The sequence below is a fragment of the Oncorhynchus mykiss genome, chromosome 3 (assembly GCF_013265735.2).
Source record: "Oncorhynchus mykiss isolate Arlee chromosome 3, USDA_OmykA_1.1, whole genome shotgun sequence".
Taxonomy (NCBI): domain Eukaryota; kingdom Metazoa; phylum Chordata; class Actinopteri; order Salmoniformes; family Salmonidae; genus Oncorhynchus; species Oncorhynchus mykiss.
The window spans coordinates 36124468-36148873 of record NC_048567.1 but is presented as its reverse complement, the minus strand read 5'-3'; the positions used below and the strand labels follow the sequence as shown (position 1 = coordinate 36148873).

Below are 24406 nucleotides of genomic sequence, written 5' to 3'. Positions count from 1 at the left end.
CTCTGGGGGCGCAGTAACTAGGAATCACAGTCTGTAATGAACAATGCCATGAGGCTCAACCAAGCACGGTGGGGGACTACCATGGAATGGTTCGTTATGCTATCTATCATTCGCCTACAAATTACACCAATTATCCCACAAGGAAATTAAGGTGGGATTTATGCCGGTGAATCTAATGGATACAGAGGGAAGGGAATATGGAGAAGCTCTCAGCCCATCTAAGATGCATTGTCAATGAGAAGACGGTTTGCCTGTACACTACAGCTCTACTAGAGTTGACATTTTAGATAGCTGGAGTTTATGAGGTGATGATTAATATGTGAAGGTGTTTGTGTGCATCTGATATCTATTATTTGGTTTAGTTTAGTTTTTCTGTGAGAGAAAGCAAGCGAGCTAGAGAGCCAGGATGAGCCATCTGAAGCTGAACTGAGTGGGAGTTCTATTCTGTGCAAGCTCTGAGAAAAGTACACTGTAGATTTTTCATTAGGGAGAATGAGGGAGACAGAAAGGAGAAACATTGTGGAGGTTTGCAGGAGGCTCCAGAGCTTGAGGACAGTTATTTTTAAAAACCGAAAAGGCCATAACAGGTTTGTAGAGGAATAGGTTATAGATAGATAGACTATCCCGCTGCTATTCACATCAGAGACTGTCTGCAATGACTCTGTGTGCTCTGAGAGGGTGAAATATAGTGTATTGACAGTCAACAGGAATGTGTTTTTGTACAAGTTTGTGTATACATGTGTGTGTGACAACATAGGACCTGACAGAACCCCTGCAGCTGAGCAGAACCATGTGTCAAGGTCAGTGTGCACTTACATTGAGTGACGACACAGAACTTCAACTCTGCCAAACACTGTGTTCCAGCCGTACTGTAAGTTCAACAGAGAGCATAGGATGAGATTCTGCCTAACAGCCCTCACATAAGTAACCTTACACATACTACAGTGGATCCAATCTACAGTTCAGCTTTATCCAAGCAAAACGCTCTTTTCATACTTACGTGTGTCTATAGTCGTCTAGCCTCGATTATCTGTCCCCACTCTTTAATTGTTTGGGAACTCTTTTCCCAATGTCAGCCTGTGACACAATGCATAAACCTTGTGATCAGTTGAAATCTGAGGGAAGCCAGCCAGGGAGATGAGCAGTGACGAGAGGCAGAATGTCCTAAGGACTCATAGGCTGTGCCAACTGGAGTCTGTGATAGGAGCAGCCAAAGTCAACATGCCCCGTCTGCCAGTGAGGCCAGAAGGAAATAACACAGAGGAGGCAGGCAGCTGCATGGAGCCCTGTCTCAGTCTCCGGTTGGAACATAGAGCACCAAGACCAGCACAGACCAGACAAATCTCTATATCCATCATCTAGTGAGCCAAATGGGTTAGATCTACAGTACCCACTTAAAATCTTACAATCTAAAACATACAACACACTACTGTGTTTTATGGGAATATTAATAATGCTTTGTTGGCAATTAAAATCTTACAGTATGGGATGGATTTCATTCTCAGATGCTTTGGTGGCAATGAAAAGGCTATGAGAAGAGAATGTCAATTTAAAAGGCTCAGTGCAGTCAGGTTGGAATAATACTTTCATAATGGCATTTTAGTGTAAGAGCTGTTTGAAGAGACCGCCTGAAATTTCAGCCTGTTTTGGTGGGATGGAGTTTTGGCCTTCCTGGTGAATTAGTTAACAGACAAATAAGAAAGAGAGTTCCAAACCTCTTTGCCAATAACAGCTAGATTTCAGTTTTTACCCTCCCCAGTATAATTTTAGACCGTCCCCTCGCCCATACCCGGGCGCGAACCAGGGACCTTCTGCACACATCAACAGTCACCCTCGAAGCATCGTTACCCATCGCTCCACAAAAGCCGCGGCCCTTGCAGAGCAAGGGGAACTACTACTTCAAGGTCTCAGAGCAAGTGACGTCACTGATTGAAACGCTATTTAGCGCCCACGCTAACTAAGCTAGCCGTTTCACATCCGTTACACCCACTCAGACCACTCACTCACTCAGTCCAAGCAAAATTCTTGCTTGAGAAATTGCTAAGAAGCTATTTTTGTTTCTTTTAGACCATTTTAAAGCTGCAATATGTAACTTTTTGGGCGACTTGACCAATTTCACACAGAAATGTGTGTTATAAATCTGTCATTCTCATTGAAAGCAATTCTAAGAAGCAGTAGATCTATGTGCGGTTTTTCTAGGCTTCTTTGTAAGTTTTGTTTTTGCGTCTTTTACTTGCGGTTTTGTATACCAGCTTCAGACAATTGAAAATAATTAATATTGAGATTAAAAAAAAAAAAAATAATAAACATCTGTATTGGACCTTTATGTTCTGTATTGGACCTATGTTCTTTACATTTTCCAGTTTAGTTTGTCAATATATTTTTTTCCATAAACTTTTTTTTGTTCTCTACATTTAGAACTTTCACATAGAAATTAAATGCAACAATTGCCTGTCATAGTGCGTTTTGATGAAAACAGTTGGACGTAATGACGTCATACCTTAGAAAAAAGGTTTTCGCAAAAAAACTAGAATGTGGAATAAAAATGTGCTTGAAGTGTTTCCATGATCCTACTAGGCACTTTGCTCATTAATAAAGTGGTGACAGCATGTATGCCCTCCCACCTATCTGTTTCATGTCTCAGGTAGCCTGCAAAAACCTGCATGGATAGTATTTTCTAATATTTGCCATATTCTAATATTTCTCACGTGCCTACTTATTGCCACAGTAACATATACTCACCTAGATTTAGAAAACAATTTGATGGTGAAACTTAAAATTGCAATGTGAAGTAATTTGGCTATTCTTGAAAGTCAAGACAAACTTTTTCCAGCAAATAAACATTATTTTATAGTTGAACAAATGGATTTTGCCCCGACCCGGGCTCGAACCAGGGACCCTCTACAAAGATCAATAACTGACACCCACGAAGCATCGTTAACCATCGCTCCACAAAAGCCACGGCCCTCGCAGAGCAAGGGGAACCACTACTTCAAGGTCTCAGAGCAAGTGACGTCACCGATTGAAACGCTATGAGCGCGCACCACCGCTAACTCGCTAGCCATTTCACATTGGTTACACAACATTGCTTTTGTCGAATAAACCTGGGTCATTAGATCCCTTTCCAGTATTACAACACACTGACGTCAAGCGCTGCAGTAAAGAACGCCATCTGCACCCATTCACCATAAATCTAGGCTGTTATTACTTCTAAACAAAATAACTTTTTAGGATTCTCACATGCTTACAGTGATGTTTTGATTCTTGCTTGAACAGTCTCTAAGATTATATTTGGTTGTGATCTTTGCAAAATAACTATTTTGGATGCAGCAGTTGTTAGCTAGAATGCTAACACTCGTTGACTAGGCTGTAGCAAAAGCTAGCCAAAGAGTCATTTTACTATTTGAAGTCTTTTTTTAAGAATAATGCAGTTGATTTGCGATATTATACAGTATATTAAGCAGGACATTCATACGGGACTTAAAATCCAATTATAATCCAAAAGTAGTGTGAAATGCACTCATAAGCAACATGCAGTCTTTTTTTGCTGGCATTCTAAACGAACTCCTTGTTCTGCCACCAACTTGCGCGCGTCACCCTTGTGCGGCAATGTTTGTAAACACAGAAAGGGGTCTATGGAAACCTGCCTAGTGTCACCCCATACACCTGAAAAGCAACCACCATTTAAAACTTGAATTAGGGTTAACCAAGCACTCAAGTTATGTGCTTGGCATTCTGTCATGGACATAATCAACATTTCCACAGAGGCCATACCACTCACCGGCCAGACAATTGTCATATTTAAGGCATAGGTTTAACTGAAACTATCAATTCAAAAGGTGGTTTAATTTGAGTAATGCCAAAAGACGTCTTTACATCAAGGTTACCTACTTTTACACAACTGGTACCTAAACACTAAATATTACATCTTTGGCAGTGTAACTTAGTCCCATGGTTCATCAGAAACGTTCAGGTTCTGTTTGAAATAACATGATCAATGAATATCAAACAAGTGCAGGTTTGATTCTGTACACGATAAATAGACCCATGGATAGGCTACAGTGAAAAACAAAAAGTTGCAGTGTCCCCTTTTGTCCCCATCCATCCCGGGTGCCTCCTCACCAGTCTAATCTCTGATTGTGCTGTGATGACCGTGGGGTCCCCTTACAGTAGCAATCTGATGGAAATGCTATCATAATCCCAGAAAATAGATAAGATTTCTCCCTCTGGTGAACTTCCCAAAATAAAAGAGACCTTTGGTGTCAATAAGGATCAACAGCATACTGTACAATCAACAACATCCAGAGGACAGGGTTTATTGGTCACATCACGTTCACTCTTCGCAGTTCAAGTTTCTCAGAGCACAGGGTAAAGCTCTGAGCAACCTGTCCGTTGATTAGAAAATATCCTTATAACATTTCTGTAGTGTACTGCATGCAGTCTCCTGTGTAGTATGGGTTCTGATAACAGTATGGAAAAAAATATTTAAGGAACTTCAGTTCCACCTAGTGGGCAACATGAGCACTAATCTGACTGCAATTATGAAGAACTTATTATAGATAGTATACTATAAAGATGATATTTTTTTAATACCTTTATGGGATTATGTTGATGATTTTATTGAAAAAGAGAATTTGCAGATACTGTACCTATATAACCAAACTATGAAATTAGCTGAGACACTCCTTGTGACATGCTATTGTCTCGCCATCATTTAACACAAAATGTGGAAGCCACGTTAGTGCAGGTTTGAATTTGTATCTACCAGTAGCTCTTTTTGAAATGCATTAATATAAAAAGGCACTCAATGTTGTTCTCAAAAACACCCTTGATAATTCTTCATTCAATACTGAAGGATCATCACTTGAAATCATGCTTGGGTTAATTCATCTGTATGGGCAATGAACCATAATACATTATGCTCACATTCAACATATACTGTACAATACACTGAGTTTCCATGACAGACTGACCAGGTGAATCTAGCTGAAAGCTATGATCCCGTATTAATGTCACCTGTTAAATCCACTTGAATCCATGTAGATAAAGGGGAGGAGACAGGTTAAATAATGATTTTTAGGCCTTGGGACAATTAAGTCATGGATTGTGTGTGTGCCATTCAGAGGGTGAATGGGCAAGACAAAAGATTGAAGTGCCTTTGAACGGGGTATGGTAGTAGGTGCCAGGCGCACCGAACTGCAACACTGCTGGGTTTTTCACGCTCAACAGTTTCCCCGTGTGTATCAAGAATGGTCCACCACCCAAAGGACATCCAGCCAACTGCAATGTTGTAAGCATTGGAGTCAACATGGGTCAGTATCCCTGTGGAATGCTTTCAACACCTTGTAGATTCCATGCCCTGACAAATTGAGGCTGTTCTGAGGGCAAAAAGGTGGGCAACTCAACATTAGGAACGTGTTCTGTACACTTTAATGTTTAACAGAATTTAATTATGGTCTTCAATTTCACTTTAAAACAATCATATTCACAATACTCAAATGTTTGTACTGGGTCGGCAGGTAACCTAGTGGTTAGAGCGTTGGTCCAGTAACAAAGATTGCTAGATCGAATCCCCGAGCTGACAAGGTAAAACTCTTGTCATTCTGCCCCTGAACAAGGCAGTCATTGAAAATAAGAATGTGTTCTTAACTGACTTGCCTAGTTAAATAAAGGTTAAATATTGTATTTTTATAATTAGTATAGTTCAGTCAAGATTCTTCAATAGACCAGCAATTTAAACATTTCACATCTCTTAAGTACACCAATCTTTTCACCATGAGTGAAACATATTGATCTTATTTCAGTCACATTGGGAAACTTCATATCCATTAAGAGGTAAATAATCTGACATGAAATATGCAACAACTCATAATTATCAAATTTGAAAGCAATATCCATTGAATTATAACAAATTAAATCATCGAACACCAACATATCGTTCTTGAAATGCATTGTTATAGAGCTGTACACTAATGACTGATTAATTAACGGACTCCGTAACATCGTGGCAACATATGGCATTTTCAGAGCAGAAGTGAGGTTCAGAATCCCACTTCCTCACCTAAACCCCTGTAGACTTCAAGGGAGTTTTCCAGCCACAGATTAAGCCTAGCCCGGGAGGCTAAAAACCATGGTCAATGGAAAATCTCAATTGAAATATCTTCTTAGTCCAGGACTACGCTTTAAACACCAGCTGTCTGAGGAGCTCACAGATCACTGCACCTGTACATAGCCCATCTGTAAACTGCCCATCCATCTACCTCATCCCCATACTGTACTTATTCATTTATCTTGCTACTTTGCACCCCAGTATCTCTACTTACACATTCATCTTCTGCACATCTACCATTCCAGTGTTTAATTGCTATATTGTAATTACTTCGCCACCATGGCCTATTTATTGCCTTAACTCCCTTATCTTACCTCATTTGCACTCACTGTATATAGACTTTGTTTTCTTTTTTTTCTAATGCATTGACTATGTTTTGTTTATTCCATGTGTAACTCTGTTGTTGTATGTGTCGAATTGCTATGCTTTATCTTGGCCAGGTCGCAGATGCAAATGAGAACTTGTTCTCAACTAGCCTACCTGGTTAAATAAAGGTGAAATAAAATAATCTGCGTCCGAGAAACTGCTCCCAAGAGATTGACACTATCGGCTCAGAATACGTCACCTCACTGCAGATACAAGCATGTACTAGCACTGACCCATGACTATGGCAATAGAACACCCAGAAACAGGGCTAGAGATAGAGCAGAAACACAGATGTCTTCAGGGACAGGGCATGGTGTAGCACCAGAGTTAAATGGGCTACGGTTGGGTTTGAGAGCACTGTAGTGTTAAATTCATGTTTTAAGTATCCCCATATTTCTGTTATTACGGGGCTATCACTCAGTCAATAGTGCGCATGCGCAGGAAGTCTGGTGGTTGATGGACCTAGCCTTGAGTGTAATGGGTACCTTGTAGTGTGTTCATACGGTATAGTAAACTTTGTTAAACTGCAACCTTTTCGTTGTGTCATTTCGAGTTAACATGTAGTACCAGTATCACACTCCTGAGCCAAACCAAGTCTGAGCTGTACTGCCCTGAATATGCATCCACCATAGTTTCTGGAACCGTGCTAGAAAGGATCATGTGAAAAGAAAATATCTGAACCAGCACAGTACATTTCAGGTCGGCCCTACGTGAATCAGGCATAGTTGGGGTAGAGAGCTAAGCCTTAGGGTGGGGTAGGTAGGAGGCATTACAACTGACCTCCAGGGTTCAGAAATATGTAGTTAAGAGCAGGGGGTAGGTTGATACTTCACAGTCCAGTGAACATTAAATCAGGATGTGTACATATTACATTATTTCAGTAAGAGGGCTCAGACTCGGAGAACCCCCTCGAGGGTGTGCCCCCCTGGTTTATCTCCCTCGTCTCTCTAGGGCTCTGGAGAGGGTCACTCTTAAAGCTCCAGAACTGCGGGAGCTCAGCCAATGAGGGGGAATCCCCAACCTCGGGCACACACTTATTTTGTGAATGTAGTGTAATGTTTAAAAAAATATATGTAGAACTGCCTTAATTTCGCTGGACCCCAGGAAGAGTAGCTTTGTGGCAGCTAATGGGGATCCATAATAAAAACAAATACAATCAACTGGAACCAGGCCTACTTTAACAACATGGGAATCCCAACTAATATATTATTGTAAAAGTTAGGTAATAAGCGCCTGTTATCAAGTCTTTGCTATAGTTCACTAATGTGCATTCTGGGACAAACCGATGCTCATCTCAGAAGATTGTGTTAAGGTAGACAGAGTTAAGTGCAGTTTTGCATATAGGCAAATAAAATAATTGAATGGCTAAATCAATAAAACATTCTCAGTATGGATATTAAAAGCGTCCAATAATACCTAACAATGTAGTGATAATCATAGATAAAAGACCTAACATGTCAAATAAAATAAATCAAAACAAAACCAAGATTAAACACACCAATAGAGACCAATGCAAAAATGCTGACTCGTATTTAAAAAAATATATAATAAACTTCCACACAACATCTTACAAGCCCATGGTGACACCATGTGGGGCTGTTCAGCTGAAGTCTCGGTCGGGAAACATGAGAGGGGCGAGCAGGGTCCAGAGGTAGAGGCCCAGGCCCAGCCAACTGGAGCTGATCTTCACCCACACAGCTGGCATACTGCTCTGCATGGCCTGGGTGGTGGTGTCAGGCCTGAGGAATGTAGGGAGAAAGTGTCAGTTTAAAGAGTGGATCTTTATAGTAGATTTCTATCCTTGTCTCACCCCCTTAATTTAGACTGATCTGAAAACACGGAACAATAATCCACCAATATGGTGGATTAATGCTACCTATTAGGGATTTGCTTTCGCAAAGCTTTCACACAAAGGCTATTGAGATTCACTCAAAGAAATATCCCCCCTGATCCCATGGCTTTCAAACTGACTGGGAATACATACACAAGATACCCAATATCACACCTAGAAATATTGTAAAATGTTCTAACATTTCTATAGAGCTGTGGCTCTGATGGTCAGCTGTTGCTGTACTTACTGGTACCAGTTGGTGAGTGTCATCATGATGTAGAGGGAGGCCAGGCAGAGGTGGAAGTGGAAGAAGGAGTAGCTGTAGGTGACCCCCTCCTCCTCATTATCCACGGCCCTTCGCACACCGTCCTCCCCTACCTCGCCCTCTCCTCCATAACTCCCGCCCTCCTCGGTCTGCATCAGCTTGTTCACCTGGGTGTTGCTGGACGAACGGATACTGGAGGAGGGAGTCAAATCAAGCTTTATTTATACAGCGCATTTCAGACATGGGAATGCAACACAATGTGCTTCACAGGAAAGAAAATAAGAAAATAAAAACTGAAATATTTACTACACAAACATAAGAGGATAAAAAACAAAAGCATAACAATAAAAACGGACTAAAAAGCACCCTAAGGTAAAGCAAAGCTAAAAAGGTGTGGTCGGAAAGGAAAGAATGGAAAAATTGAACGAGACAGAAAGGGAGAAAGAAGAGAGAAGGGGAGAGAGCATGGGAGATCTATTAAGATCATAGCATAACAGACAATTCAATAAGCAGCCATGATATGGATTCAAAATGTAGTAGCTAGCTACCTGGCATAGAGAGTGCAGAAGAGGAAGATGACCAAACCCACAATGCTCTGGGCGTCCCACCACTGCACCTGTCCTGGGGCACTTGTGGGTGTGGGCTCACTGGAGCTGACATTTGACACCAGACTCAGCAGGCTGGGGTTACACTTACGGTCTGAGAGAGACAGACACAGCAAATCAGCCATAGAATGCAGGATAGTTATGGGGAAGAAAAAAAAACAAAGTGACCTGCAATCTTGAGGAAGGCAACAGCCAGGGCTCTAAACCAACTACCACAGCAGATATACCAAGTGTCTCTTAATTACAACACTTTAGTGCAGGCTCTTGCAGAGACACCCCAACACCTGTCTGAGCTTATCCACAGACCCACTACAAGCACAAGCCATAAGTAGGACCAGGAGTTTTTCCTGACCATGTGACTTAACAAGAAAACAACTCCAGGCCCTAGTAAATGTAACGAGTTGGGGAAGGTGAGTGAACTACCAAAGTCGGCCAAACTCACCAGTAGGAAACACTCAGTGCTGCAGTGGTTTGGAAAGTAAAAATAAACAAACTGGAGGGAGAAAGTCAAAATGACAACAATGGCAGAAACTCTGTTGAAACTGGAATGGGAAAGAGGCTGAGACTCACTTGGGTTGTTGGTCATGGCGGACCAGGTGACATACATGGTGTAGAGGGAGATGAGAGAGGCCTGGAGCAAACCAGACTGGGGCTGGGCTTCCTGTGACACACAAAATCATAGGCACTGGTAAACATGCATACAATTGTCAACACCCTTATCAACAAAAACAGACTAATAAAAGCATTCCCTTACCAAACATTGTATCAATTATTACTGGTATAATTGCTAAAACTGCCCTCCTTCTCAAATGAAGGAACAATGAAACCGCCACAATACCTGTACTTTGGGCAGGATGGAGACGATGGAGATGATGACGCTGATGATGAGGTTGAGGCTGATGAAGACCTTGTGCTCGGTGCAGTCGTTAGGCTGGGTGTAGTATATGTAGAACAGCACCACTGAGGTGAAGGCCAGTGCGTAGTGGAGGAAGGTGAACGACAATAAGCCTGAGGGAGAGGGGCAACATGGAGAGGGTCGGTAAAAACAGTCATGTATGACAAACACCCCCATACTCTTCAGATGCATAGAACGAGTATATGTTCTTCTAGAGCAGCAGGGTTCTTCAATCATGGTCCTGGAGAGCCACAAGGTGTGCAGGCTTTTGTTCTAGTCCATTACTACTAACACCACATTCAACATAAAGGGTTGATTGGTTAGTTAAATCAGGTATTAGTTATATGGCTGGAATAAATGTATGAACACCCTGTGGGTCTCCAGGAGCAGGGTTTGAGGAACCCTGCTGCTCTAGAAGAATAAACACAGTCATGGTAGTATAACTTATTGAGCAGCATTAAGGTACTGTGTCCTCTGGAGAAAGTACTGTAATTCTACCTGCAAACCAGCACTTTGAGTTGCCCTCTTCGGCGTTCCCCACCCATGTCTTGTTCCAAGAGTGGGCAAAGTCGATGAGAAGGATAAGCTGGATGACGATGAAGATGAAAGAGCCAACCACGCCAAAGTAAAACCATACTGCCGGAGAAGAAAAGAGGCAGATCAATAAACAAATAAATACAACTAACTTCCTGGAACCCACAGCATGTTGATTGACATCAAGTTTAACTAACACTACGGTATTGTGAGGGGATGAAATGTGAGTTTTCCATAGTTTATAAAAGTATACACCACAAGACCAAAAGTATATGGACACCTGGTCGTCGAACATCTCATTCCAAAATTATGGGCATTGATAAGGAGATGGTCCCCCTCTTCTGGGAAGGCTTTCTACTAAACTAAGCAAAAAAAAAAGAAGTCCTCTCACTGTCAACTGCGTTTATTTTCAGCAAACTTAACATGGGTAAATATTTGTATGAACATGACAAGATTCAACAACTGAGACATCAACTGAACAAGTTCCACAGACACGTGACTAACAGAAATTGAAAAATGTGTCCCTGAACAAGGGTTGGGGTGGGGGGTCAAAATCAACAGTCAGTATCTGGTGTGGCCACCAGCTGCATTAAGTACTGCACTCCTCCTCATGGACTGCACCAGATTTGCCAGTTCTTGCTGTGAGATGTTACAACACTCTTCCACCAAGGCACGTGCGAGTTCCCGGACATTTCTGGGGGCAATGGCCCTAGCCCTCACCCTCCGATCAAACAGGTCCCAGACGTGCTCAATGGGATTGAGTTCTAGGCTCTTCGGTAGCCATGGCAGAACACTGACATTCCTGTCTTACAGGAAATCACACACAGAACGAGCAGTATGGCTGGTGGCATTGTCATGGAGGGTGATGTCAGGATGAGCCTTCAGGAAGGGTACCACATGAGGGAGGTGGATGTCTTCCCTGTAACGCACAACGTTGAGATTGCCTGCAATGACAACAAGCTCAGTCCGATGATGCTGTATCACACCGCCACAGACCATGACGGACCCTCCACCTCCAAATCGATCACGCTCCAGAGTACAGGCCTCAGTGTACTGCTCACTCCGATGATAAACACGAATCTGACCATCACCCCTGGTGAGACAAAACCGCGACTCATCAGTGAAGAGCACTTTTTGCCAGTCCTGTCCAGTGACGGTGGGTTTGTGCCCATAGGCGAAGTTGTTGTCTGTGATGTCTGGTGAGGATCTGGTGTGGCCACCAGCTGCGTTACATACTGCAGTGCATCTCCTCCTCATGGACTGCACCAATATTTACAACAGGCCTACACGCCCTCAGTCCAGCCTCTCTCAGCCTATTGCGGACAGTCTGAGCACTGATGGAGGGATTGTGCATTCCTGGTGTAACTCGGGCAGTTGTTGTTGCCATCCTCTACCTGTCCCACAGGTGTGATGTTCGGATGTACCGATCCTGTGCATGCAGGTGTTGTTACACGTGACCTGCCAATGCGAGGACGATCAGCTGTCCGTCCTGTCTTCCTGTAGCGCTGTCTTAGGCGTCTCACAGTACAGACATTGCAATTTATTGCCCTGGCCACATCTGCAGTCCTCATGCCTCCTTTGCAGCATGCCTAAGGCATGTTCACACAGATGGCCAGGGACCCTGGTCATCATTTTTTGTGTTTTTCAGAGTCAGTAGAAAGGCCTCTTTAGTGTCCTAAGTTTTCAAAACTGTGACCTTAATTGCCTACCGTCTGTAAGCTGTTAGTGTCTTAACGACTGTTCCACAGGGTTCCTTAGTTGTTTATGGTTCATTGAACAAGCATGGGAAACAGTGTTTAAACCCTTTACAATGAAGATCTGTGAAGGATTTTTACAAATTATCTTTGAAAGACAGGGACATTTATTTTTTTGTTGAGTTTAGATGTTGAAACAATGTTGCAGGGACTTGCTTCCATTCAGCCACAAGAGGCAATTAGGACTGGCTCGCAGTCGGCGTTCCAATTCATCCCAAAGGTGTTTCTGTATGGACCTTGCTTTGTGCACTGGGGCATTGACATGTTACAACAGGAAAGGGCCTTCCCCAAACTGTTGCCACAAAGTTGGAGGCACAGAATCATCTAGAATGTCATTGTATGCTGTAGCGTTAAGATTTTCCTTCACTGGAACTAAGGGTCCCAGCCCGAACCACGAAAAACAGTCCCAGACCATTATTTCTCCTCCAAACTTTACAGTTGGCACTACGCACTGGGGAAGGTAGCGTTCTCCTGGCATCCTCCAAAACACAGATTTGTCCGTCGGACTGCCAGATGGCGAAGCGTGATTCACCACCCCTCTGTTCCAGAGTCCAATGGCGGCAAGCTTTACAACACTGCAGATCATTTTTTAAATCACTTCAGCACTCGGCGGTCCCTTTCTGTGAGCGTGTGTGGTGTACCACTTCGCAGCTGAGAAGTTGTTGCACCTAGACGTTTCCACTTCACAGTAACACTTACAGTTGACCGGGGCAGCTCTAAGCAGTGCAGAAATTTGACAAACTGACTTGTTGGAAAGATGGCATGTTGAAAGTCACGGATCTCTTCAGTAAGGACATTGTACCACTAATGTTTGTCTATGGAGATTGCATGGCAGAGTACTTGATTTTATACACCTTTCAGCAATGGGTGTGGCTGAAAAAGCCGAATCAACTAATTTGAAGGGGTGTCCACATACTTTTGTATATATAGCATATAACAGTGTGATTATTGTGCTTTGTCTATAGGTTCACTTCTGGCATATTCAAGGGTAAAATTACTTTCCCTCTCCTACTTCCTTTATCAAATATCGTGTGGCTATTATCGAATCCATTATAATTTTCAGCTTGGTAATAAATAGGAAAAATAAGTGAGGGATGTCCTATTTTAGTTTATATAAACACAGTGCAGTAAACCATGTGCTAGTTCAACAGCATTAAATTGGCTTCTACAATCTTTGATTACTTCCCAGGAATTGGCTATAAGATTAAAATCAGCTTTTGTGAGCCCTCAAAGGTAATGTTTTTTATTTGTCTGATTGTGTTTGTTCACAAGAGCATAAACAGCATACTTTACATATAATAACTCAATCACTATAGATTGAGGATCTTTCAGAGGGAAAATGTTTTTCACCGATGCACTGTACCTTGAACATGATAATGTTCCTGCTTTGTTAGTCATTTGCCAATGATTAAGCCAGTACTGTCAGACGTCACTTGACAGTCATTTAAAGTTTAATCATCAAAGTACCAGTATGGAAGGTTCCATCCGGGATGAAGAAGGCTCCCACAGTGATGCCGACCAGGATCAGAAACTTAAAGAACCAGAAACTGGGGATAAAACACAGGTTTCACAAAAAAAAAGCATAGTACGTCAAAAAAACGGAGTATTTTCATGAGTCTTCTCTAAGAGAAGCCAGTGAACTTGAGCCTGAAAGTTACTAAAAGGTCCTATATATATGATTTGTACACAACTTATTACAGTACCAACCCAAAATGGGTTTAAATTACATATCAACCGGATTCTGATTGTAATGAGGTCACTTCAAACCATTTTGCCTGCTGTGAAAGCAAGAGGTGAAGGGCATGGTGGTAAGGCGGCAGATAGACTAGCAGGTAAAGGCGAGCCAGCAACCGGAGGAGTGCCAGTTTGAATCCCGGGTCTGGCGGAAAAACTCTGAAGGGAAGTAAGCTGGAGGGTTGCTGGTATCAAATCCTCAAAATGCCTGCCGATGTGCCCTTAAGCAAGGCGCTTAAGCCACCACAACACCTGCTCCGCACCTAGTGTTGCAGCCCCCCGCTCCAACCTGTATATGTGTCTTTCAGAGAGGCTGAGAAAAAGCCGAAGTCAAATTTTGGTTGGACCTTGTGTACAATTGATGAATGAAGTGATCTAAATCTTAATTGGTGCTCACCCATTCTGAATGGCTGCACGCGGGTCTTTGCTGCTCTGGACACGGACCATGATGGCTGAGAAGAGGAAGAAGAAGCAGGTCATGGCGAAGCACATGCGGTACACCGACTTGTAGCCCACAATGACATCACAGTTAAACTGGTTCTCCATGCCTGGTATGGTGCTCGCACCCTGACAGAAGCCTGGGATCTAGAGGGGGAAAGGATAAAAAGGGCATTTCAATGTCATTGAGTAGCGTTTCAAAAGACATCGTCACAGAAAGTGCTAGAACAATTTCTTGTTTTACTCATAGGAAATACATTCAGGTGTTATGCTCTTACATGTTGACATTGTGTGGCGTATTTGTCGGACAAACTAGTGATGCACGGGTTGACTCCCAACCCGCAGTCCCCACGGTTATATACACGGGGCAGGCGGGTTTAGGGTCATGAAATGTTGTGTAGATGAAGGGCAGGTGGGTGGAGGTCAGGGCATAAAATATTTTTGGTCCACCAGCCACTGTGGCAGGTAGATTAAAAAAAATCTACCGGCCACTCAGATTTTTCACAAGCCCCCCTAAAAACAAATTGCACTAAAATTACATCAACAAAACACACACAAAATGAGAATGCTTTGTAATGTTTCTAAAACAAATGTATAACTAGTAAGAAGTAATGTGGTATATTGTTTAATTTAATTTCAGGGTTCGTACAGACAGTGGAAAGTCAAATTCAAGGACTTTTAAGTACTTTTTTCAAGCACTAATATTTATTTAAGGACCATCAATTTGTAATAGTTCCTATTATGCAATTGTTTCTAGTCGCCACGCCACAAGATCGCAGTATATCGTCACAACCTCATGAAAAAAACTAATTAAGCTAGCATTCATCACGCATTTATATTTCTGTTCAGTGTACATAATATTAATTTGTTTTTATATTTAAACTGCCTTAATATTTGACAAAATGTTATGTCTCACAGGCTGTCCCAACACAATGACATTAAAGTGAAATCTGACAGTGTAAAAGGCCCTTAGAATAACTCTAAAATGTTATATTCTATACCTATTTGAAGAGAAACAGTTTATTAATGTGTTTAATAAGATTAAAGATACTTTCGGGGAACCCTATTTACATTTTAAGGGACCCCACATGGGTTTCAGACACCAAGTTTTGAACCACTGTCCTACTAACCTCGCTCCCTGCTTGTTTCAATGCTTCCTCTTCCTTTGTATCTCATTTGCCTCCTTCATTGCTGCCTGACTCACCACTGTCTGTCTCCCTACTCTCTGTAAATAAAAAGGTATTATGTTATGAGAAATTGTCGTAGCCATCTTTCGATTATAGCTAGCTTAATTTCAGTCAACTTCACCTGCTGAGGTCAGTCTCCATTCTACATTAGCTTCTAACTTCCTCCTTCTGGCCAGCTAGTTATAGCTAGCTACCTGGCTAATAGCCAGAGACCTTGAGCTACCTAGAAAAATAATTTCCATTTTTTCAAATTAACCTTTATTTTACATCTGACTGAAATATCAGCGACCATTTACCAGTTGTACACTCATTCTCCAAGAGTAATGTTTTTTTTGTTTAATGGATGTCTGTTGACACGGCATGAGTCGAGGGATGTTAAAGAAATCCCACTGTCAGCGGCGTCTCTCTGCCACTTGCCACTGTAGTACTGGGCTGAGGTAGTTAGTTTTACCTCTCGGCCTACGTCGTGGGCGGAGTTTCCCGTTGGACAGAATGTTGAATGAATGCACTGCTAAACAAGGCAAATCCGGGGGTAGCAGGCGACCATAACGAGTAGACATGAATCATTCATGATTCCACTCGTTCGCAAAGGTAGGCGTGATTAGAACTCAGATCAAAAAGCCTTCTGAGCATTGATCAATGCAATAAGTGGGTAAACGGTAATTAACCAAATAAAAAAAGGTGAGTAAACCCTATTTCACAAATAAAAATATGCGTAAACAACATTTACCCTTCACTACATCCCTGATTTGGTCTGGTAAAACCTATTTATAAACATCAATATCCTGCCAGGCAGGATTACATTTAAATTTGCTCTGAATTTTAGCTATCGATGTTACATTTGGCTGTTCTGTACCAGTGTGAGTGGAATGAGCAAGCTTGCAATATATTGTATATTTTTCATATTAACATATTTGATCGTTTTCTGTTCTCCTCTCATTTTAATTCAGGTACTTTTCAAGCACAAATTTGAGACAATGTCAGATTTTCAAGGTATTCCAGTACTTGAATTTCAGGATGCCAAATTCATTAAGCACCTTGTGCGAACCCTGACATTTTTAACCAAAATATCACAGATGAGACAAAAAAATGTCAGGGTTCGCACAAGGTGCTTAATGAATTTGGCATCCCGAAATTCAAGTACTGGAATACCTTGAAAATCTGACATTTTCCTCAAATTGGTACTTGAAAAGTACTTGAATTAAAATCAGTGCCAGTTTACCGTGGTAGCCGACTCTAATCATGTTTGTGTCTGAGATTGAGTCTGACTAGTAGAAGAAGCGTTGTATTCTCTTCCCTAGCAGTTGAAACTCAAACATAGAAAAACAACCTAGCTTGTGAACAAAACAATGTATACTAAACAAAAATATAAAACACAACATATTTGTGTTTCATGAGCTGAAATAAAAGATCCCAGAAATGTTCTATACAGACAATAAGCTTATTTCTCTCTAATGTTTTGACCAAATTTCTTTACAGCCCTGTTAGTCAGCATTTCTCCTTTGCCAAGATGTCCAGGTGTGGCATATCAAGAAAATTATTAACCTCTACGGGATCGGTCCCCCTCCCCCCGCGGGACAGTTGAGCTAACGTAGGTTGTAAGTAACAAAAAAAAATCCCAGGACATAGACATATCTGATATGGGCAGAAAACTTTAATTATTGTTAATCTAACTACACTGTCCAATTTACAGTAGCTATTACAGTGAAAGAATACCAAAAAAGTGCATGTTTTTTCTTTGTATTATCTTTTACCAGATCTAATGTCTTATATTCTCCAACATTAATTTCACATTTCGACAAACTTCAAAGTGTTTCCTCTCAAATGTTATAAAGAATATTCATATTGCTGCTTTAGGACCTGACTACAGGCAGTTAGATTTGGGTATGTCAATTCAGGCGAAAATTGAAAGGGGAAAAAAAGCATAGGATCCTTAAACAGCATGATCATTACACAGGTGCACCTTATGCCGTGGACAATGAAAGGCCACTAAAATGTGCAGTTTCGTCACAGAACACCACAGATGTCTCAAGTTGAGGGAGAGTGCAATTGGCATGCTGACTGCAAGAATGTCCACCAGAGCTGTTGCCAAATAGAGAAATTAACATTAAATTACCATAAGTCGCCTCTGTCATTTTAGAGAATTTGGCAGTACTTCCAACCGGCCTCACAACTGCAGACCATGTGTAACCACGCCAGCCCAGCACCTCCATATCTGGCTTCTTCACCTGCAGGATAATCTGAGGGGGTGCTGAGGAGTATTTCTGTCTGTAATAAAGCCCTTTAGTGGGGAATAACTCATTCTGAGTGGGTGAGCCTGGCTACCAAGTGGGTGGGCCAATTCCCTCCCAGGCCCACCCATGACTGCGCCCTTGCCCAGTCATGTGAAATCCATAGATTAGGGCATAATGAATTCAGCCAGGCAGTGTTGCAGTGCAATGTGGAATAGGCTATGTAGGATTTGTGATTCTTTGACTTTGTGCGATTCATTTACAAGCTATGAAACAAAACAGTAGAAATGCTTGAAAACAGCTACTGCAGAATTAATTTTACTATAATGTGCTCATACTTACTATTTTTATTCACAAATGCGAGTGAAATGCTCGCACTGTTGAACCCCGACCACCCGCCAACATGGCTAGTGAAATAGACATCTTACCCGCCAATTTTAGATTGAAGTGTCCAGTCTATAATTGATTAAATTATTCTGGTCTAATTAGACAAGTTCACTTACAAATAGCCTACCAAAATGTTGGAAATTATAAGCAGAAACATATCTAAATTAGGAAGAAAATAAATTCTGCACCCCGTCAAAAATCGTTACGCCATCTTGGACTGTAGCCTAAGCGCATTTACGATATTTGCAGGATAGGGTCGGATGCGGGCCTCAAACTTTCACTTGATCACATATAGTCGGGTGGTTACGGATGGCTTATTAGCAATTGCGGATCGATTATCACTAAAGTCCCTGGTTAGAATCCAGGCTGAATCACATCCGATCGTGATTGGGAGTCCCATAGGGCAGCGCGCAATTGGCCCAGCGTCGTCCGGGTTTGGTCGGGGTAGGCCGTCATTGTAAACAAGAATTTGTTCTTAACTGACTTGCCTAGTTAAATAAAGGTTAAATAAAAAAATGTAATGTGTAATTGCAGGCAGGTGCAGTTGAACAAACAGCACCACTAACACACTGACAGGAGTGTCATACTTTTTGGAGCTGTGCCTCCATGCCAGGGAGGATCATGATGACAGACACCAGGGTCCCTAGGAGTAGAAAGAAGGAGAACACCAGCCGGGTGACGGTGGAGTTTCTGGAGGAGGGACAGCAGCCACATAGCAGACACGGAGCGGAGCCACACAGACAGGAGGCCTAGTGGAGAAAAAAGTGAGAAAGGAGAGCACACATTGAACAGTAACCTGGTGGAGGTTCCAGAATGAATACATCTGCACAACATTGTTAGTCACTTGTTTTATGAACAGATTGTATGCTAATGTCTTGGTGGAATCTCAGCAACAAGACAAAATTATACATGGGATCATATAGCAGGATTGAAGGAGGAAGTCACTCCAATCCAAGATGGCATAGCAGTCGGATGTGTGTTTGTCTTGTCCCGTGTTAATTAAGTCTGTAAATAGTCTGTTTTTCATATATATTTAAGATACTAAAAATTATGCCCTTAATCGCACACAAATTATCAAGGAACCTACGAGGTACAACCCTAAATCAGTAAACATGGGCACCCTCATAGATATCATCCTGACCAATTTGCTCTCCAAATACACCTGTCTTCATCCAGGTCTCAGCAATCACTGCCTGCGTCCGTAATGGATCCGTGGTCAAACAACCACCCCTCATCACTGTCAAACGCTCCCTAAATTCTAATCAACCTGGCCCGGGTATCCTGGAAGGATATTGACCTCATCTCGTCAGTAGAGGATGGCTGGTTGTTCTTTGAAAGTGCTTTCCTCACCATCTTAAATAAGCATGCCCCATTCAAAAAATGTAGAACTAAGAACAGATATAGCCCCTAGTTCACTCCTGACTTGACTGAAAAGCACAAAAACATCATGTGGCGTACTGCAATAGCATCGAATCAGGAACCAATATACACGGTATGTCAGGAAAGCAAAGGCTAGCTTTTTCAAACAGAAATTTGCATCCTGTAGCACTAATTCCAAAATGTTTTGGGACACTGTAAAGTCCATGGAGAATAAGAGCACCTCGGCACTTCAGGCGAAGAAACACTGTCACCACCGATAAATCTACAATAATCGAGAATTTCAAGAAGCATTTTTCTACAGCCGGCTATGCTTTCCACCTGGCTACCCCTACCCCAGCCAACAGCTCAGCACCCCCCGCAGCAACTTGCACAAGCCCCCCCCCCCCCACCACACTCCTTCACTCAAATCCAAATAGCTGATGTTCTGAAAGAGCTGCAAAATCTGGACCCTACAAATCAGCTGGGCTAGACAATCTGGACCCTCTCTAAATTATCTGCCGCAATCGTTGCAACCCCTATTATTAGCCTGTTCAACCTCTCTTTTGTATCGTCTGAGATCCCCAAAGATTGGAAAGCTGCCGAGGTCTATCCTGCCCTGCCTTTCTAAAGTCTTCGAAAGCCAAGTTAACAAACAGATCACAGACCATTTCGAATTCCACCGTACCTTCTCCACTATGCAATCTGGTTTCCAAGGTGGTCATGGGTGCACCTCAGCCACGCTCAAGGTCCTAAACGATAGCATAACCGCCATAGATAAAAGACAGTGCTGTGCAGCAGTCTTCATCGACCTGGCCAAAGCTTTCGACTCTGCCAATCATTGCATTCTTATCGGCAGACTCAACAGCCTTGGTTTGTCAAATCACTGCCTCGCCTGGTTCACCAACTACTTCTCAGATAGAGTTCAGCGTGTCAAATCGGAGGGCCTGTTGTATACAGTCTGCCAGAGGTCCGGACATCTGGCCCTTCTTTGGACACTGTGTTAACAAACCTCCAAACGAGCTTCAATGCCATACAACTATCCTTCCGTGACCTCGAACTGCTCTTAAATGCTAGTAAAACTAAATGCATGCTCTTCAACCAATCGCTGCCCGCACCCGCCTGACCGACTAGCATCACTACTCTGGACAGTTCTGACTTAGAATATGTGGACAACTACAAATACCTAGGTGTCTGGCTAGACTGTAAACTCTCCTTCCAGACTCACAGTAAGCATTTCCAATCCAAAATTAAATCTAGAATCGGCTTCCTATTTTCCAACAAATCCTCCTTCACTCATGCTGCCATACATACCCTCGTAAAACTGACTATCCTACCGATCCTTGACTTCGGCGATGTCATTTACAAAATAGCCTCCAACACTCTACTCAGCAAATTGGATGTAGTCTATCACAGTGCCATCCGTTTTGTCACTAAAGCCCCATATACTACCCACCACTGCAACCTGTATGCTCTCATTGCCTGGCCCTCACTACATATCCGTCCCAAACAGACTGGCTCGAGGTCATCTGTAAGTCTTTGCTAGGTAAAGGCCCGCCTTATCTCAACTCACTGGTCACCATAGCAACACCCACCCATAGCAAGCGCTCCAACAGGTATATTTCACTGGTCATCCCCAAAGCCAACACCCCCTTTCCTTCCAGTTCTCTGCTGCCAATGACTGGAACGAATTGCAAAAGTCACTGAAGCTGGAGATTTAGATCTCCCTCACTAAAAGCATCAGCTGTCAGAGCAGCTTACCGATCACTGCACCAGACACAGCCCATCTGTGTCCCCATATTGTTCTTTTTTTTGCTACAGTGCCTTGCGAAAGTATTCGGCCCCCTTGAACTTTGCGACCTTTTGCCACATTTCAGGCTTCAAACATAAAGATATAAAACTGTATTTTTTTGTGAAGAATCAACAACAAGTGGGACACAATCATGAAGTGGAACGACATTTATTGGATATTTCAAACTTTTTTAACAAATCAAAAACTGAAAAATTGGGCGTGCAAAATTATTCAGCCCCTTTACTTTCAGTGCAGCAAACTCTCTCCAGAAGTTCAGTGAGGATCTCTGAATGATCCAATGTTGACCTAAATGACTAATGATGATAAATACAATCCACCTGTGTGTAATCAAGTCTCCGTATAAATGCACCTGCACTGTGATAGTCTAAATGCATGCTCTTCAACCAATCGCTGCCCGCACCCGCCTGACCGACTAGCATCACTACTCTGGACAGTTCTGACTTTTTTCTGATACTCCTTCCAATATTAATCCTTTCAATATTATCGCTTGCACAGTGCTCCTTGGGATGTTTAAAGCTTGGGAAATCTTTTTGTATCCAAATCCGGCTTTAAACTTCTTCACAACAGTATCTCGGACCTGCCTGGTGTGTTCCTTGTTCTTCATGATGCTCTCTGCGCTTTTAACGGACCTCTGAGACTATCACAGTGCAGGTGCATTTATACGGAGACTTGATTACACACAGGATTTGTTGGAAAATAGGAAGCCGATTCTAGATTTAATTTTGGATTGGAAATGCTTACTGTGAGTCTGGAAGGAGAGTTTACAGTCTAGCCAGACACCTAGGTATTTGTAGTTGTCCACATATTCTAAGTCAGAACTGTCCAGAGTAGTGATGCTAGTCGGTCAGGCGGGTGCGGGCAGCGATTGGTTGAAGAGCATGCATTTAGACTATCACAGTGCAGGTGCATTTATACGGAGACTTGATTACACACAGGTGGATTGTATTTATCATCATTAGTCATTTAGGTCAACATTGGATCATTCAGAGATCCTCACTGAACTTCTGGAGAGAGTTTGCTGCACTGAAAGTAAAGGGGCTGAATAATTTTGCACGCCCAATTTTTCAGTTTTTGATTTGTTAAAAAAGTTTGAAATATCCAATAAATATCGTTCCACTTCATGATTGTGTCCCACTTGTTGTTGATTCTTCACAAAAAAATACATTTTTATATCTTTATGTTTGAAGCCTGAAATGTGGCAAAAGGTCGCAAAGTTCAAGGGGGCCGAATACTTTCGCAAGGCACTGTATTTCTCACCCCAGTATCTCTACTTGCACATCATCATCTGTACATCTATCACTACAGTGTTGATGCTAAATTGTAATTATTTTGCCACTATAGCCTATTTATCAGCCTTACCACACAAATCTTAGTACATTTACACACTGTATATAGATTTCGTTATTGTGCTATTGACTGTATGTTTGTCTATCCCATGTGTAACTCGCACTGTTTTGCTTGATCTTGGCCAGATCGCAGAACTTGTTTTCAACTGGTCTCCCTGGTGAAATAAAAGTTAAATAAATTGTCCAAAAAAATAAAAAAAATAAACATTATGAGACAAACTATGGAGCCTATGGATTAAACTGAAGGCGAATAATCTAAACATTACTAGGTGATGGTAACTGAAGCTAAATACTAGTTATCTTCGTATTTATGCCAGCAAGCAAACATGTCTAGCTAGCTATAGGACCAGAATATGAGTTTACAGGAGACGTTGAATATGGCGATAAAGGAGAGGCGCCATATTCAACGTCTCCTGTAAAACCAGATTCGGCTTTCGCTAGCGATAAGACGTTCTAGCTTGCTAACACCATTGACCAATTGCTTGCTAGCTAACCCCGATGTCTCAAACACAGAAACGGGAGCATGAAAGGATTTTGTTGTGCGACTTACACAGCTAGCAAGGGAGCACAAGGCCATGCAAGCCCCCATTTTCTAAGCGATGTCCTCTTCTTCTCTGGTATTATGGCGGTCCACAAACAAACGTTAAAGGTGCATGCCGCCACCTACTGTACGGGTAGTGAACGAAAGAAAATCCATTGCTGGGAAAGGGGAAAAAAACATTCATAATACAATACAAAGATGTAATACATCAGCAGGGGTTTCAGCCATTACATTCACCACATTTGGCTCCATGTAAACTACAATTCGGACGCTGTATTAACGTTTAGAAACGTCAATCATTGCTTTCTAAACATGCTAATATGCCCCCCTTAAAAAATATTGCAGTTTTGAAACTGCAGTAAAAGTCCACTGTGATATTTTAGATGCAGCAATTGCAGCATACTGCACTCTAACTACAGTTATACTACACTCTGACTGCATTTTTTTTGTGTGTAAGGGCCTTATCTTTCATGTCAGCGAGAAATAAGCTTAAATAAATAGAAAAATACACTTACTGTAGCAGTTTTGCACAGATCCATACACTGTGTGTTCTAGGTGACCCCAGTTGGCGAACTACAGCTCCTCCCCAATTAACTTACACACAGATGTTCGGAGCACACTAGATAGCTAATTAGCATAGGTGGTGGCCTGTGTCTTCCATCTGTCTTCCATAAACCAGCGCTGCAACATGGAGATAATGGCAGTGTGGGAACACTAACCTTAAACCAATTAAGGTGTGTAGTAATATACCTTTAGTTTTTTGAAAATTACTTCTCGCTGATATGAAAGATACTTAACGAAACTCCCCCAGTCAGAAGATCCTATGACAATAGGTGCTAGAGTAATTAGAGTCTTTGAATGGCATAGTCAGTACCCTGTTGGCTAGTAACATTTACCGGTGTCTCTAATCCAACTACCATGATTTCTTCAACGTTACTCCCTTCTTCCACTCTGGAAATGGATTCCAGAGGGTGTGACAAAATTGCGGCGCTTCTGGAGGCTTGCAGAGGCCAA

At 42.1% G+C, this 24406-nt stretch overlaps 1 protein-coding gene across 3 annotated transcripts; it reads right to left on the bottom strand.

Annotated features, from left to right (window-relative positions):
* Positions 1–4286: 4286 nt before the first annotated feature.
* On the bottom strand, positions 4287–23547 carry serinc2l (serine incorporator 2, like). Of its 3 annotated transcripts, XM_036973960.1 has the most exons (11): positions 23402–23547; positions 18924–19085; positions 14642–14678; positions 14491–14545; positions 13827–13906; positions 10570–10707; positions 10015–10184; positions 9747–9837; positions 9120–9270; positions 8554–8763; positions 4287–8214 (listed from the first exon to the last, which is right to left on the bottom strand). In XM_036973960.1, exons 1-11 carry the CDS (start codon positions 23438–23440, stop codon positions 8076–8078), a joined length of 1272 nt encoding a protein of 423 aa, XP_036829855.1. In that variant the 5' UTR covers positions 23441–23547; the 3' UTR covers positions 4287–8075. The 3 variants fall into 3 exon arrangements, with proteins under 3 accessions (XP_036829855.1, XP_021452342.1, XP_021452344.1); XM_021596667.2 differs by having other exon boundaries at positions 14491–14678; XM_021596669.2 differs by lacking the exon at positions 14642–14678.
* Positions 23548–24406: the final 859 nt, after the last annotated feature.

What these genes read in the sequence shown, in the direction of transcription:
- serinc2l (XM_021596667.2), bottom strand. Translation starts at nt 23,440, where the DNA reads ATGGGGGCTTGCATGGCCTTGTGCTCCCTTGCTAGCTGT. An exon ending in TGTGCTCCCTTGCTAGCTGT is followed by an intron (nt 19,086 to 23,401) that starts GTAAGTCGCACA and finishes TTTCTCCACTAG; the next exon opens with GCCTCCTGTCTGTGTGGCTC. An exon ending in CGCCATGACCAACAACCCAA is followed by an intron (nt 9,271 to 9,746) that starts GTGAGTCTCAGC and finishes TGTCTCTCTCAG; the next exon opens with ACCGTAAGTGTAACCCCAGC.